The 16,460-nt window shown below is 41.8% G+C and overlaps 1 protein-coding gene and 1 long non-coding RNA gene across 2 annotated transcripts in view; both read right to left on the bottom strand.

Annotated features, from left to right (window-relative positions):
- The window catches only part of LOC125633481 (uncharacterized), a 266,677-nt gene that overhangs the window by 112,602 nt on the left and 137,615 nt on the right, over positions 1 to 16,460 (bottom strand). The gene's annotated exons all lie outside the window — the stretch shown is intronic.
- Positions 1 to 16,460, bottom strand: part of REL (REL proto-oncogene, NF-kB subunit) — a 42,254-nt gene that overhangs the window by 15,247 nt on the left and 10,547 nt on the right. Inside the window, exons 3-4 of the mRNA XM_048842798.2 lie at positions 14,414 to 14,562; positions 9,894 to 9,985 (exon numbers count right to left, since the gene is read on the bottom strand). Coding sequence (XP_048698755.1) covers positions 9,894 to 9,985; positions 14,414 to 14,562 — 241 coding nt within the window. The remainder of the gene's footprint in view (positions 1 to 9,893; positions 9,986 to 14,413; positions 14,563 to 16,460) is intronic.

The following is a 16,460-nucleotide window of genomic DNA, read 5'->3' as shown; positions in this document are numbered from 1 at the left end:
GGAGTAGACAAGAGGACTCAGGAGACTTGGAGGTGCACCTTGTAGAGTTTCTGCCAAATACTACCTTCATGGGAAGATATTTGTGGCCTCCAGGTGAGGCAGAAAGCATAGCCCCCCTACCCTGCAGAGCTCAGAGATCTATAAGAAAAGGCAATGCCAAACTTGTACACTCGGGAGAACGTGCAGTGGGGCAGGTCTCTCCTCCACCCTGGTATGGCTCTTGGAGAGCAGTGTGTGGTGCCTGTAGGGCTTATGCAGCCCTTTTTACACCGATTTGCTCTTTCTGCAGCAAGTTCTGGTAGAATACACCAGCAACAAAGATGTTTGGGAATGACTACTGGCTTGTTTCTGCTGCTAGAATTAGACCTGAAGACAGTTTTCTGCTAGGAGGGTGCAATGTGTCACAAAGATGGGATCTCTGAGCCCAAACCCCTTTCTATAATTGGACAGATGGCTTCTCAACCTAGCTCAGGCCTAGCAGATGCAGCCCACTCATCCTTTTGATGTCACCTGACTGATATAAATGTTTAATTTTTTCCCTCTTGACTAAGTCTTAGGGAATGGCATATTCACTGTCCCAATGTCTCTGGTATCTCATCCACTCCCCAAAAACTTGAGGCAGTTAAGCAATGACATCTCAGTAGCATTCAGGTTCAGGGCCTGAAGTTGGTGTTTCAGCACTAGGCTTTGGTGATAACCCAGACTCTGATGTTGAGGGTTTCCCAGGCTCATTCCGTAGCTTCTGGATCATAAATTACTAAACTAAAGGTGGGCTCAAACTTTATCCAGATAACAAACCTCTCTCAGTGGATTTGAAGGTGTTGGGAACTGCTGTGGTTTAGCTCATTGCAGATATATGGAACCAGGCATGACAATCTGGATCTGGTTTCTGATATCGTACCATCTCAAAGCTGGGACCCGCAGCTGTGGATCAGCGGTCTCTACTACAAACTAAGGCCCCAATCATGCATTGTGGTTTGCACAGGTGTAGCAGTCTGCCCATGCACAAAAAGTTGCAAGATTAGTGCCTAAAGCAATTCCAGAGTTCCAAAAATGTATTAGATTATGTGGGAATTTATATGCTAATAGTAAGGTTCAAATAATATATTTTCCCAAGGTGTAAATGAGCTTTCAAACTCTCACTGCTTCCTAATCAGTCCGCTTGACCAAGCTGTTCATTACCTTGAAATACAGAAAGGGTACAATGGACTAATAATTCCAAAATATGAAATCCATTTGAAGAACAGTTTTTACTGGAGACATCAGTGTTGTGTTTCCCATATTCTTAAAAGTAGTTTTAAGATTTAAAAAAAAAATCTGCCATTTGAAAGAGGAAGTGTTCAGTTAAGACTGATTCCTCTTGTCTATTTTTAAATTTCACTTCTTACTAGATGAACAGAATACAATGCAGCAATCATGTTCTCTTTTATTGCTTTAACTCCATCTTGTGATAAGATATTTTTAAAAAACCCCAAATATATGGGCCAAATTCCACCCTTGCATAAAAAACACACAGCTCTCATTAATGTCCACAGGAACAGCATTCACCCCTTGAGGACAGATTACAACCCAAATTCTTATTTTTGACCTGAGTGGGAATTAAGAGTCTGATCCTGCTCCCACTGAGTTTTGTCGTTGACTTCAGAGGCAGGATCAAGCTCTAAGTAAAGACTATTTAAAAATAAACCAAAATGACAGTGACTTATTCTACATGAAAAGCCAGATCCTCAGCTGCTGTAGTTTGCTGTAGCTACAGTGATTTCAGTGTTGAAGGAACCAGGCTGAGGATCCATCCCAAATATCTGAACATTCTAACATGTAGTAGAGAGGATGATAAAAAAAATCTGATCCCACTGTGTGAGCCTCACACAAGTAGTCCCACTGAAGTAGTCAATGGGAGTACTCACATGAAGTGCTCAGAAAGCAAAGGACTGATTGCATGTTGGGGTTTGGGGAGCACAGATATGTTAAGAAAAGCTTACGCACAACTTTATATTTATAAAAAAAGTGCCTAATCTCTTGGCTTCAGTTCTTCTTCTTACTTTTAAACTCACTGTTTTTAAATGGCACCGCACCTTACTGTCATCACAGGAACCAACCACAGGAGTTTTACAACTAGGCCTGGCCCATCATCATAACAAATTTCCTGTGACTGTCCATTCTAATTAAAACCTGGTCTCACTGCAGCTGAGTTCACACCTCTTAGGAGTTCACTTTCTGTGACTATTCTAGCACACAAATATACATGAAGGAAAGATTGTGAAAACAGTGAATTTTAAGTAACTTTACGAATATTGATGGAAAGCAAATTCTGAATTCATAAAATGCAGTTATTTGCGTCAGAAACCTTACTCATATGATCATAGAACAAAAAAGTCATCTGACCTATTTACACACACAATAAAAACCAGCCAATGCTATTCAAATTCTCACCAAGAACAGCTCACAATCTACATGAAAAAAAGCTATTCAACTTTTAATTTTAAATTAATAAATTTGAAAAAAAAATGCAGCATCATAAACCCCAAGATTGTCTTAAATATAATGAGATTTCAAAAATAGTAAATTTGAAGATTTTTTTTTATCTGCTTTCTGGGTTTAGGGTCAAACTTTTGTTTACAATCATGAGAGCTAGAAATGTAGCTTACATTTTTAAATAAAAGATTATCTCACCTATCACTTTACTCCTGGCACTGGGGATTAGAAAAAATTACATCAACTGTCCTGAGATTTGCAATAAAATTGTGGGAGTCACCAACACTGAAAATGGTTAGCTGCTTAAAATCAATATGCTACAAGAAAGAGGCTACACTCATTAATAAATGATTTTTCTATTAATTTGTCACTTCAGTGCTACTTACCACTGTTTCAAGAGATACTCTGATACAACTGCTGTAAAGAGATACTTATTTATCGGTGTCAAAAATAATAAAACCTGTAACAGCTCTCCACTTCTGCATCCATGCAGCTAGGGTGGAGACTAACAAGGAACTATAACTGCTGCAAGTTCCAAAGCCATTGACTTCAGCAGGGAGCCCTAAATTCCATCTCTGTATTGCAGCTTCAGTGACAACTAGTTCCTCCAAATGTCTGTCCCTCTTTTAAAAAAAAAAAAAAAAGGGTGGAAAATTATGCTACCTGGAAAGAGTAAATAGGATTATGGAACCCTCAACTTGAAGAGGTAGTAGGTGGACTATTAAAAAGTAACAGATCTTAAGAGAACAATTTATAAATCACTATTTAAAATCTATATGCTGCAATAGCTCCCCACATTTGAGGGCAGCATTTCCAAAAGCATTCAGCAGTGGACTAATTCTGCTCCCGCTGAAGTCAAACATTAGACCAATGCAGTTAGACCAATGCTGAGCGCTCTTTAAAATCCAATCCAAAACTCCAGTGATTTGTAGGAGTGGGGAAAATCAAACACAACAATGTGATCAGATTAAAGCCAGGTCTACACTCGACCCAGCTATGTCACTCAGAGAGTGCGAAAAATCCACACTCCTGAGCAATTTAGTTAAACCGAACTAACTGCTAGTGTAGACAGCACTAGACTTCTTCCACTGATCTAGCTTCCACCTCTTGGGGTGGTGGATTAGCTACACTGATGTGAGAACCCCTCCCGTTGCTACACTGTGTGTTGCCATGCCGCTGTAGTGTTTTAAGTGTAGACTAGCCCTTAGGATAAACTTAAAATGTTTGTGACTTGAAAGAAACATCTGGGGGCCTTTACAAATATATTAACTACCTCAAATTAATTGGCATTCAATTACCTCAAACTAACTGCCCATCAATAATCTTGACATAAAAGAAGTCTAGTGTTTGGGTTGAGAGGCCCTAAGTGGGCAGGTGCACTCTGTATAAACTCAAGTTTCTGGGTGGTCTTCAGATGTAGCCCCAGTATAGAGCACAGAGCAGTAACCCAGTCTGGAGATGATCCACAGGCATGGATCACTGTGGCAAGGTCTGCTTCTGAGGGGAACGGTTGTCATTTCTTTTCCAAGAGTAGATGAAAAAATAGCACTCCTGGCTACTGCCTTCTGCTTGACCATCCAAAAATCAGGATCTATGGAACCTGGAATAATTTCCTATAGAAAAATAGTTGGGTAGTCAAGAGAAAGCTCTAAACAGATGAGAACAGCACAGTTATCCCCAAGGAGCTCCTCTGCCATCAATGGCAAGACAGACTGGAGAAAAATGGTCTGACTGAGCTAGCATGCTGAAAACAGAGTACAGTCGCAATGGCAGGAAGGACAAGCCACCCTGAGTACATGACTATGGTCTCGGACGGGTACATACTCAGGGCAACTAGCCCATCCTGCAGCTAGAGCTGCTCTATTTTTAGTGAGCTAGTTCAATCAGAGCTAGCAGGAGTAAGTCTCCTGAACCCAAAGTTACACTTCCAGTTTGAATACCTAAGGCCTTGTCTACACTACAAATGCTTTGTTAGTACAGCTAAACTGGCAGAGTACCCGGTGGAGAGACAGCGTAAGCTGACAGGAGTTTTTCTGTCAGCATAGTAACACCATCCCTCCACAAACATTAGCTACACTGACAAAAGATCTTCTCAGCACAGCTGTATCTACACTGAGGCTTTTGCTGACAGAACTATGTAGACTGGGGGGTATGTTTTTTATACCCCTGACTGACAAAGCTATGCTGACAAAACTTTGTAGTGCAGACCAGGCCTGGCCTGGGAGGACTTAGGGGAACTGGGTTCAGTTTCTGGTCTGCTGCAAGACTCCCTGGATGACCTTTGATAAATCCGTTAAATTACACTGGGATGTTCCTTTGAAAATCCCACTCCTAATCCTTCTATGTCTCAGCCCCCATCCTTAAATGGAGAATAATGCTTTGCTACCTCGCAAGGGTGTTGCTAGGATAAATCCACTAACTTGGGTGAAATGCCCAGATGCTACGGTGATGGGGCAAGATAAACAGACAGAAAGGAACGTTCTCTGCCATTCTCTCACTAGCAATACAGCCCCAAGAGTTGGGTTCTATGGAATTATGCATCTCTGGAGAGCTCATTTTTCTTGCTTCTGTAACATTAAACTGCAAAAATTCTGGGCCTGATTCATCACTGTGTAATTCCAAGTTCCTGGCATAAATGTGAACCAACCCACTGGTAAAATCAAGCCCTTCTTTTTATGTCTACAGTAATGCAGCTGCTGCACTGTAAGATCACTCATGTAGTCACTCTACGCTGATGAACGACAGCTCTCCCGTCAACATAATAAAATCACCTCAACGAGCACCGGTAGCTATGTTGGCAGGAGAAGCGCTCCCGCCAACACAGCGCTGTTTACACGAGCACTTGTGCCAGCGAAACTTATGTTGATCAGGTGTGTGGTTTTTTCACACCAATGAGCGACATAAGTTTTGTGAACATAAGTAGTAGTGTAGACATGGCCTAAAGCTGCCAGAAGGACCAATACACTATCAGGTGAAATTATTTTGGGATTAAAGACTGAAGTTCTCTTGTGATGAGATTGTATAGGGAAAGTGAAAGGTTATTTGGAATATTGAAAAGAAGTATAGATGAGGTAGGTGCAGCTTGTTAGAGGTCACCATACCTGATAAATAGCAGACTCCTCCCTCCCACCCCAAGCAAGAACATCAAGCTGACTTGTGGAAGCCACCCACTCTAGAACTGAAAGGCAGGCAACTCAGCATCTAACCTTAACGTGCATGGAAACTTCTGAGGCAAAAGTGCCAAGCTGCCAAAAGGCCTTGTGCTGATTTTATAAAATGCAAAGTGTGCAGAAAGGGCGGTGTTAAGAATACCAGCTTAATTGATCAAGGGACTCATTGTAGCCTCAGTAACTCACACAGTATGCACATATTGCTGAGCAGAATTAAGCCTCTACCTCTCTAACAAATACAACTTGACTATTGTCCTAACGATCAAAAACTGTACTTCACTCACTAGGCCACATACATTCCCACTATGCAGCCAGTTCATACAGATTGAGGGCTAGACTCAGTGTTTACTCTCATCCCTGTGTAAGGGATGGCATGTAGATGCACTGCCTTGGGAGTAGCTCATAAAAGACTGACTCGAAGATACTCCTCTGAGACAATTCCTCCAAAACCCCTTTAGAGCAGGGGTTGAGAGTTATATTGCCCACTACCAGATTCCGCTTACTCCAGCCCTCGCCTCCAGACTGGTGCAAAGTTGGGGAGTAGATGGCTCCAGCTACTCCCTTCACCTCACTTGCAAGAGCAAAATACCTGGCATGCAGTCCCTGCTCTCCCCACATGCCTATGTAGGTCCTGCACTGTGTGCAGGGGTGGTGAAGTGAGGATTTTACATCCCTGCAGGGCTACGTGAAGTTAAGTCACAACTGCTCCTTCGAAGAGAGATACCTGGCCTTTCTGAAGGCAGAATTTGGCCCTATACACTATCAATGGGATTTCGCTACAGCAAACCTGTGGAAGAAACATCTCACACTGTCTCATGATTTTATGTAGTGCCCATCACCAAAAAAGCATCTAGGAAGCCAACTAGCCAGTAAAAACTAAAATTAATAGCAATGAGTAAGTCTGTCTCTTCTCCACACATATTAAAGTGCTTCAAAGGGTAGGAAAGCATTTTACAGACGAGGAAACTGAGGCCCAGAAAAGCTATGAGGTCACACACAAGTCAAGGGCAGAATTAGAATGGAAATAAAAATGACTGAGTCACAGTGTCCTGCTCTACGTAGCCAATTCTGTCTTTAGACAAGCTTCTCTTCCTGTTTTCAATCTAACCTAAAAACTGGAACTGAAGAACCATCTCCAAGGGAACTTATCCAGCAGCTGTCAAATGAAGCTCAGCTAGATCTCTTTTGAAGCCTCAGTTTAGCCACGTAGCGTCTCCTTTAGCAACAATAATTTTATGCTTCCAATTTTGTATACTAACTCACCCCCCCCCCCCCCAACTTCAAATAATTTGCAAAGCTTTCACTTTAAGCAAAAGTCCAAATTTCAGCATAAGATTAAACAGGAAGGAGTGTATGCATGGGGGTGGCGGTGGTGAAGGAATGAAAGGATTTCTCAAACAAATGTAATTGGGTGAGGATTGTGTCTCGCTCTTCTCAGTGGGTTTACCTAGTACTAATCAAACAAACTGGTAGGTTGTCATTCAGTGAATTTTTCAGTTTGAGAATTTAGGCTGATTGCTTCTAGTTGTTTTTTTTAAGAACATCACTCCTTTAAATAGCTGAGACATCCACTGCAGAGACTTCTGCTGTTTTGCACCTCACAAAATGTTCTGAAAGTTCCCTCTTAAAGATCCTCTCCTGTGTTAAAGAGAACTCTTGTGTTCATTCAGTGACTTTAGTAAGCCTTAGTGTAAATCAGTCCTATCAGCAGAGGAAAGTGGTAGTGAGGGGGCAGTGCAGGGGAGGTGGTCTTCAGAGAGTGTGGCTGGGGTAGGAAAGCATGGTGGAGGGGAAGGGGGTCTTGCAGAGCGTGGCTGGCAGAGGGAAGTTGTGGAGAGAGTGATGGGGGTGTGTGGGAGGGGAGCATGACGGTCATGTGTGGGTGAGTCTGTGAGAATGTGATGTGTGGGTGTGAGTGGGAGTTGTGGAGAGTGTGACTACTGTGAAGTGAGTGAGGGATCATCTATGAGAGAAGAAATGAAGGACGGGTAAGAAGGGGCAGCAAGGAGAGGCAGAACAAAGGAGAAAATGGGGACGACGCGGAAGTTTAATTTAGTAACTGGGGAAGGAAGTGGGTTCTCAAGACTAATCCACCACTTACTAGGCAAAACCATTAAAGTGAATGGGGGCCCTCAGCAGCATCCATTTGCCAAATTCTAGGGGGGAAGCCCATGCACATGCCATCGCCCAGCAGCCAGGAGGATGGAGCACTCTTGGTTTCTCACACTGGACCGCTCTGGCTAACAGTGCTAATCCTCTGGGAAACTGTGCTGAGAAAGATTTTTTCACAAATTCTTCACAATACATATATAGTCTTCATTGCAAAGTTAACTTGAGAGTTATAACTTCGGTGTTGCCCTGTTGTGATAATTAGGCCTACCCTGATCATGAGCTTAACAGTAAGAAGTGAAAGTTCATAAAAATGTCACAATAACTTATAACAATCAGTGAAGATGGGCAAAGGTGCAAAAGGGACACAGTAAAACTGAAGTAATCCAAACAAAAAGATCTGCTACTATAACTCAAAGACATGTTAAGACCATGCTTGCTAAACAAAAGCAGTGTAGACCAGAAATCAATGGTCCAAAACTGATGTGTCAGAAATCAGACCTAACTGGTAAAAAGAAATAATGAAAGGGTTAGGCTATTCCACCCATCATTTTATTTGTATTAAAAACTTCCCTCTTAGTGGCACAAAGTCTTTGTCACGTCAAAACAAAATTGCTTTAATGTTAATAAAAGTTATTTAGACTTTCAATACATTAACAACATTGTGAACTTTTTTATACATATATGGAATTTTTTTTTTTTTAAAGCTTAAAGTTAGGCATTTAAATCCTTATTTAGGTATCAAGGTTGGGATTTTCAAGAACATTTCAGCTTTTTTGACTTGTGGAAAGTTCAGTGGATCAGAAGGTGGTGTTAGCTGTGAATATAGAACAGGCTACTTGCTTTTCAATTTTGTGTTTCTGTTTGTGCTGTTTTCACAGTGAGGATATTAAAGAGGCCACAGGTATGTCTTTTACAGCATAAGATGGGCATTTTAAATGTGAAACTTCTGAACAGAAAAGTCTTCATGTACAAATCTGAATTCTTCTAACAGTTAGAGGAAACTAATCAAAGCAACAAGTGCAAGATATCCACTCCAGCAATTTAAAACTATAAAAATGGGAAGAAAATAAAGAAACAACAACATGTAAGTGTGGACATCTGATTTAATTTCTGTAAAGTTTCTTTTTTAAATAATGGATTTTTATTCACCCTGTTTCAAACACTCTGGGCCTGATGAATGCACACTCAAAAGTAAGTATTGTTCATGTGAATAAGGTTTTGCAGGATCAGTCCCTTTAGAAATCCGTCTTCACCACCTATTTGAGGCAGTCAGATTTCTGATATCACAAAATGCCATGGCAATGGATTCTGATGTCAAACACATCATTATGCTTTTACTATGGGATCAAGCAGCAGCTGTAGTTGCAAGCAAGTAACCTGTTAAACCCAAGTATCTTCCAAAAATAGCAGTAGAGAAACAAAAATATGATTAGGAAACTTGATTGTTGTATTGACACACTTTTTTTCAAGTTTGCCACACAGTTTTTTTTTCAACAAGTCCTGGAATAATTGATTTAAATATTTTCCTTGCCATGTTAACCCTTCACAGTTCAGCTACAAAACCTGTCATTAAAGCGGTGTGTCAGCAAGAAACTGCTAATAGTCTAACTCAATCTATGCCTGGCAGAGTTTGAGAGCCTCATTCATGGGACACTTGGAGGATCTCCTGGGGAAGTTTCCTCCTGCAGCCCAATGTCCTTAAACCAGGACCCTTAAACCCTTGCTACCTGAGAAAGGAGACCAGGGCTTTGGCAGCAGGGTTCCAGTGGGGATTAAAGGGCCGGGGCAGTATCGGGGGCTGGAGCTTTGGGGCCCTTTAAATCCCCGCCAGAGCCCCGCCGCTGCTACCCCAGGGCTTTAGATTGCCATCTGGGAAAGCTGGTCCCAGTACTGGCTTACTTTCACCTCTGAGCAACCTACTGAACAGAATAATCACAGGATGAGAGTGAGGAAGGAGGGGGGGGAAATAAAGAAGCTAAAGGGAAGAGATTTGACAGTATCTAAAAGCCTATATTTTAAAATACATCTCCATCAAAAGAGCCAGGGCATTATAATAAAAAGTGCTCGCAAATTAAATCGCTTTGCTGTCCAAGTTCTTTAACATGCATTTCAAACTGTTTATTAACAGCTACTCACCACTGAATGGATTGATCTTTCTTGCGATTCGTGAACAGATTGATTCTTTCAGGTCTCTCTTTTTAACACACTGAATGCCCAAATTCTGAAAACTAGAGCACATGTAACAATGTGATTAAAAACAACAACAAAAACTGTTTCACTTAATCACTGGCATAGATATTCGAAAGCTAAATTCTAATCCTCCCTGTAAAGAATCAAATTGTACGATCTTTTGTCAAAAATATATCTTATTAACAAATTGTGTAGGAAATAAAGATGGCAAAAGAGCTTTTAAAAAGATGGTTTTATATTTCCAAAATAAGGGTAATGACAAAAAGAAAAGAATTTACATAAAATAAAACAGGGGAATATTTTTTTACATTAAAAAGAGTTATCACTGGAGTTTGAATATAGTGACCTAGCAATGCTAAAAATATATAGAGGACCAGTGTCTCAACTGGTGTAAACTGACATAAAAGGAGCTACTTCAATTTACATCAGCTGAGGAGCTGGCCCACAGTCTCACACCCGGAAATGCAAATCTGCAACAGTATTTTGAAGTTAATTTTTATAAAGTTTGAAATCTCGTCTAGTTATGGAAAAGTTCTAAAGAGCTACAGTTCCTCCTCATTTGCATATGACTACATCAAGTCAGCAAAGGAGGTGGGGGGAGTCCCCACAATTTGATTCTTTCCCACATGGAAAAACCATGACATCATCAAAGCAGGGTGGGGAAGTAGGAAGTAAGAATCTGAACACACTGTAATATCACTAGAACACAGGAGTCAGTTATGCCACCAGGTTCCGCTGCGCCTCCAGAAGTACTGGCAATTCCCTTCCCTAGAAACCCCACAAATACTCTTTACCTGAGCTATGCCTGGAGACTTCCTGAGACACTTCCTGATCACGTAGCACTACCATCTGTCTCTCTCAACGATGGGCCAACATTGCCCTGAAAGTTCCTCAGTCCCATCCTGCTACTGCTGAATCCATCCCTTTCTACAGAAATCCAGTCATCTTCCTTCCCCTTCTCTCCCCCACCCCCACCCACATTCTAAGGCCATACTGCAGTTAGAGAACTAACTCACTGAAGGGCTAATATAAGCCTCATTTCATAAAATCGTAAGACTGACTGGAAGAGACCTCGAGAGGTCATCTAGTCCAGTCCCCTGCACTCATGGCAGGACTAAGTATGATCATTCTAGACCATCACAGACAGGTGTTTGTCTAACTGGACTGAATTCTGATTTTTTAAAAAAATGCAGTGCTGTCTCATGATTTAATTAGATGACTTTGGTTCCAATTCTGGTTTCCAGTATTTAGGGTTTGCAGAGAATATTAGACTGCACTGTTATTGCTGTATCATTTTGTTTTATAGGGACTATTTTTTTAGGCCTTGTCTACACTACAAAGGCAATTGTTTTGGGGGAAACCTGGATAGAATACAGTTGTTCCCCCAAACACAGTTAAAGCATGTTTCAGTGGTACAGATGAGATCTGGATCATGTCCCCAAATTACAATTTGACAGCCCAGCACTTTCGAACAATTTGGAGAGAGGGTTAAGGTCCCCTCCACACTACAAAATAGGGGCACAACTGTGTTGTAACCAGTTGTGTTTGTATTGCAGACAGGGAGTTAGAGAAAGTAGGACGCCAACTCAGAAAGCAACCTAAGCACACAGCACTTTAGGCTCTGCCTGTTGTACTATCAGAGCATTGTAAATTATAGTTGTCAATTAAATACATAACAAAAACATTATCTGCTACATAAAAACTGACTGCAATTATTCTACTGCTGTAGATTATTCATAACTATCAAGTACCAGTCATCTTGTGGGCCAAACTGGACTTTTAAACTAAAAGCTCCTTAACCAACGGGTACTCAAAACGTACAAAGTCTCACCCTTTTCTGAAATATGCTTGGGTATCACTGTAAAAGGACTGGCTAGTGACCACATCACTGCAGCTGAGCAGAGGGGCTGGAGCAGGAAAGAGAAACTGACCTAGCCAAATTGGAGGATTGGGCCAAAAGAAATCTGATGAAGTTCAGAGTCCTGCACTTAGGACGGAAGAATCCAATGCACCGCTACAGACTAGGGACCGAATGGCTCGGCAGCAGTTCTGCAGAAAAGGACCTAGGGGTTACAGTGGATGAGAAGCTGGATATGAGTCAACAGTGTGCCCTTGTTGCCAAGAAGGCCAATGGCATTTTGGGATGTATAAGTAGGGGCATTGCTAGCAGATCGAGGGACGTGATCATTCTCCTCTATTCGACACTGGTGAGGCCTCATCTGGAGTACTGTGTCCAGTTTTGGGCCCCACACTACAAGAAGGATGTGGAAAAATTGGGAAGAGTCCAGCGGAGGGCAACAAAAATGATTAGGGGACTGGAACACATGAGTTATGAGGAGAGGCTGAGGGAACTGGGGACGTTTAGTCTGTGGAAGAGAAGAATGAGGGGGGATTTGATAGCTGCTTTCAACTACCTGAAAGGGGGTTCCAAAGAGGATTGCTCTAGACTGTTCTCAGTGGTAGCAGATGACAGAACAAGGAGTAATGGTCTCAAGTTGCAGTGGAGGAGATTTAGGTTGGATATTAGGATAAACTTTTTCACCATGAGGGTGGTAAAACACTGGAATGCATTACCTAGGGAGGTGGTGGAATCTCCTTCCTTAGAAGTTTTTAAGGTCAGGATTGACAAAGCCCTGGCTGGGATGATTTAATTGGGGATTGGTTCTGCTTTGAGCAGGGGGTTGGACTAGATGACCTCCTGATGTCCCTTCCAACCCTGATATTCTATGATTCTATGAATATACAGCAAAATTAGGCGGCCCTACTTCAGTGCCAGCTGCGTGACAAGGAGCAGGGGAAACAGAAGTGGGGGAAGGAGGGAGAGGAAAATAAAGGGAGACATATTAAAACCAGTATATTATCAAAGCAGGGTAGTACAAATCTTAACACAGCGATAGTCACATGTGCACTAGTATAGTCACTCTTGGACAAATCCTGTCCCTGCCCGGATAGCTGCAGAAGGCCCTAACCATAGTTTAACAGATCACAGTCTGGATCCTGGTGTATTAGTTTTATTTTCTCACCAGCCTCCCCACTCTGCACAGTCTAGTTTGTAAACATTTTGTTTTCTCAAGAGCAATAATCAACTTCCAAAGATTACAGACCATAAGGAGTGAACAGACACAGTTGTGAATTCTTCTATAGAAGAACGACCAAAGTCCATATCTCCTACAGTAGGTTATGCTCTTACCTTCATCTTACATGGCATACATATGTTTGTTAGCAACTCCCTTGCATGCAGCAGTTAACTGAAATGTTCATAACACCCTAATGAGTAGCTATACCAGCATTAAATTGGAGCTGTGCCTACTTACACCAGGGCTGAATATGGCTCAAAGGGTAACTCCATTGCTGCTGAGACTCCTCTACAGAGTCTCACAGGATACAATTCTTAGCCCACTGCTCTTTTCCAGCTACTTTCTCCCTTTCAATCATCTTATTTCTATCTTTAGCTATAGCTAACCCATTTATGATGGTACATATCTGTCAACAAATTTAGGCCAAGATTTTCACAAGCAACTGGTGATTTGGGGGTGCCTAATAGGAGACACTTTGAAGAGGCCTGATTTTCAGAGAGTAGGTGGCTCAGTACTTTCTGAAAGAGGCCTGATTTTCAGAAGTCTCAGGGCCTTAATGTCCATGCTGAACAGACAGGGCCTCAGTATTTGTCTTCTCTCCAAAATCTTACACACACAATAATGTATTTTAGAATGATGAAGGGCTGAAATATCCATGCTGGGATCCTCTAATCCACTGTCTCCAAACACCTGGCCTGCTTGATTTATTTATGGGCCTGCATGACATTTAGTGTTATAAGTGTTCATTTAAAAAATAAGGTAAGTTTCTAGGCCTTTGGTAAGTTTCCATGCAAAGATAACCTTCCAAATGTGAATGCTGTGTTAATCAATGCAGAGTTGTCTTCCTGAGCCTACGAAAGCCTGAAACAATTATTATGAAATTATTATTACTCTCCTAAACTCCATTAATCTCCTTAGAGAGTGTTGATTCTAATGATGACAAATTAAGTATCATCATTACCTATTTCACGGCTGACCATTTTAGTGCATAGAGTGGGAAAGGGCTGGAAGTCAAGCCCACAAGAGGTGGGCATTAGGAGCTGCCTAATAGGAAATGCAGAGGAAAGAAAAAAGAGAAATAAAGTCAAGAAAGAAAGAGAAACAGAGGCAGGAGGATGGGAAAGGAAGAGACTAAATAAGGTATTAAACAAATAGCATATTCCAAAGGCAAAAAGACACTTCTGTTCAGAAATATTTTGTAGGGTGCCAGGGATGGGTTAGGAGAATACACAGAGGGGAGAGAACTCCAGCTCTGGCAAGGAAATCATTCCAACTGTCCTTTCAGTCTGGTGGTGGGATTTTAACAAAGGTTTCCTGGTTGACCCTTGAGAGCCTCTCCAGCACATCACTGACATTTTTAGTCTAAAACTCAACAACACTGCTACTTACGATAGGACTCTGCGATCTCGTCCAAATTCTGCTTCGTAGTAGCCATCCCTACAGTCTTTTCCAACCAGGTCATGAGGATGCGGCTTGTAGGGCTCATTCTTTGTCACTAATGTAATCCTTACTTTCACTTTATCATCAAAGTTCAGAACCTGCAAAAATTTAAGGAGAAATACACTTAAATTCTAAATCACATCGCTCTAAAAGATTGCATAATTCTGGACAGTGGACAGGCGACACTGACAAGGTCCTATGGATAAGTGGGAATACAGTTTGTCTTAATTGTTGCACTAGAAATGAAAACCAATCCTTTTCTCCTGAAAATTCAGAGGCTGTTTCATCAAATTACCATTCATTTCACATTGAAAGCCAGAGATGGAACAATTACAAATAAAAATATAGTGTATTTCAGCCATTTGTCTGACAAAATATAGATATCTGAAATGTCCAGAAAGAATTAGGCTTTTATTTGGAAAAATAAATCACATCATTAACCAGCCTGGCTAAGTTACAAGAGGTTTGTAGTCAAGAAATTCACTGGTCATTGTCAAACTATTGATTTCTTTTACATTTTAATTCTTTCTACTCCATGTTGTTGTGAAAACAATGTCCCTCTAATCTCGACTCAGAGAACTCTCCATAGGCCTGACTCAATGCCTCACTAAGTCAGTGGGCGTATTTATGTTGGATCAATGGACTTTGCATCAGGATCTAGAAGCTAAATTTGCCCCTGTGCAAAGCGCCTAACGTGCTGCGTAAGCTTCATGCAGGCACTCTGTGTGGGGTGCATTTTGCCCTGACATTACAAGGTATATTTTATTACCATGCCTAATTTTCATTACAAATACATCCAATTCCGCATTCAGGGCCACACAGGGACTCCCACTGAAGGGCAAGATTCAGCTCTCACTGAAATCAATGAGAGTTTTTCCATTATTTCAATGGGAGTTGGATTAGGCCCATTAGTTGATCCAAAAAAGGTATGAACCCTTACACAGGCGAGATTCCCATCTGTTGAAGCAACAGGAGATTTTTCCCAAGTAAAGTATGCTGTACAAGACCTATAACGTTATCATTACAGCTTTGAGCCATACGACCATTTTAAGAGAAAAGACCCTCTTGAGCCTTTGGCAAAATGATCAGCACACTGTGCATGGAGCTGCACAAAACCTCCCACTCCCAATAGGTTTTTTAGGACAGTTGTGAGCCTAACTCCCAGTGTGCTTCAGATATGTGCGCCAAATTCTGCCCTCAGGCAGATAGCTCCCAGTGAAGTCAGTGAGGGTTACGTGGGTGAATCTAAGGGCACAGTTTGGCCTAAACTGATTGAAAGTAACAGCTTGAAAACATATCTGACAGATATGTTAAGGGGTGTACGTTAACTGTGATACTTGCTCTCCTCCTCCACTTCCCCCGCCTCAAAACTGTTCCATTCCTCCCTCAACATTTTCTTCCCGCCCCCACCCCATCTCTGAGGATGAAGCATTCATTGTAGTCTTTTTCTCCATCCCTTTGTCTGATCCTGGTCTCCATAATACTCTGAAACCTCCCTCATTCCCTCCTCGTTCGTGCTCTCTCACTCGTCTCTCATCTGGTTCTTTTCTCTCAGCCTTCAGATATGTCACGGTCTCTGCTTACCCTAAGAATAATCCCAAACTCTCTAAATACTTACTCCTTTCCCCCACCTCCTCTTCACACCTAAGCCCTTCAGCATGCAGCCAACTCTTCCTGCTTTGACTTCCTTCCCTGCTAACTCTCTCCTTTACTCTTGCAATCAGATTTTCACCTCTTCCACCCCACTGCTCTCACTAAACCCACAGGGTTCCTCTCTACCCTCGCCCTCCTGGACCTTTCCACCTATGGTGGAGGCTGGTTCTCTTTGCTGATAGTCAGTTCCAAACTCCCACCCCTGGCGTTGGAGTGGAAATCCCACCTACAGCCTTTTGGGATGCAGGAAATCACCCAGAAATCACTTTAACACTGCTATTGGTAACACACACAGCTTTGTTAGCAACAGTCACCTTGAGCAGCAAACCTACCATCTCCACCA

Source organism: Caretta caretta, chromosome 3 (assembly GCF_965140235.1).
Source record: "Caretta caretta isolate rCarCar2 chromosome 3, rCarCar1.hap1, whole genome shotgun sequence".
Taxonomy (NCBI): Eukaryota; Metazoa; Chordata; order Testudines; family Cheloniidae; genus Caretta; species Caretta caretta.
Note: the sequence above shows the minus strand (reverse complement) of the source record. Positions and strands in the feature narration are given on the sequence as shown.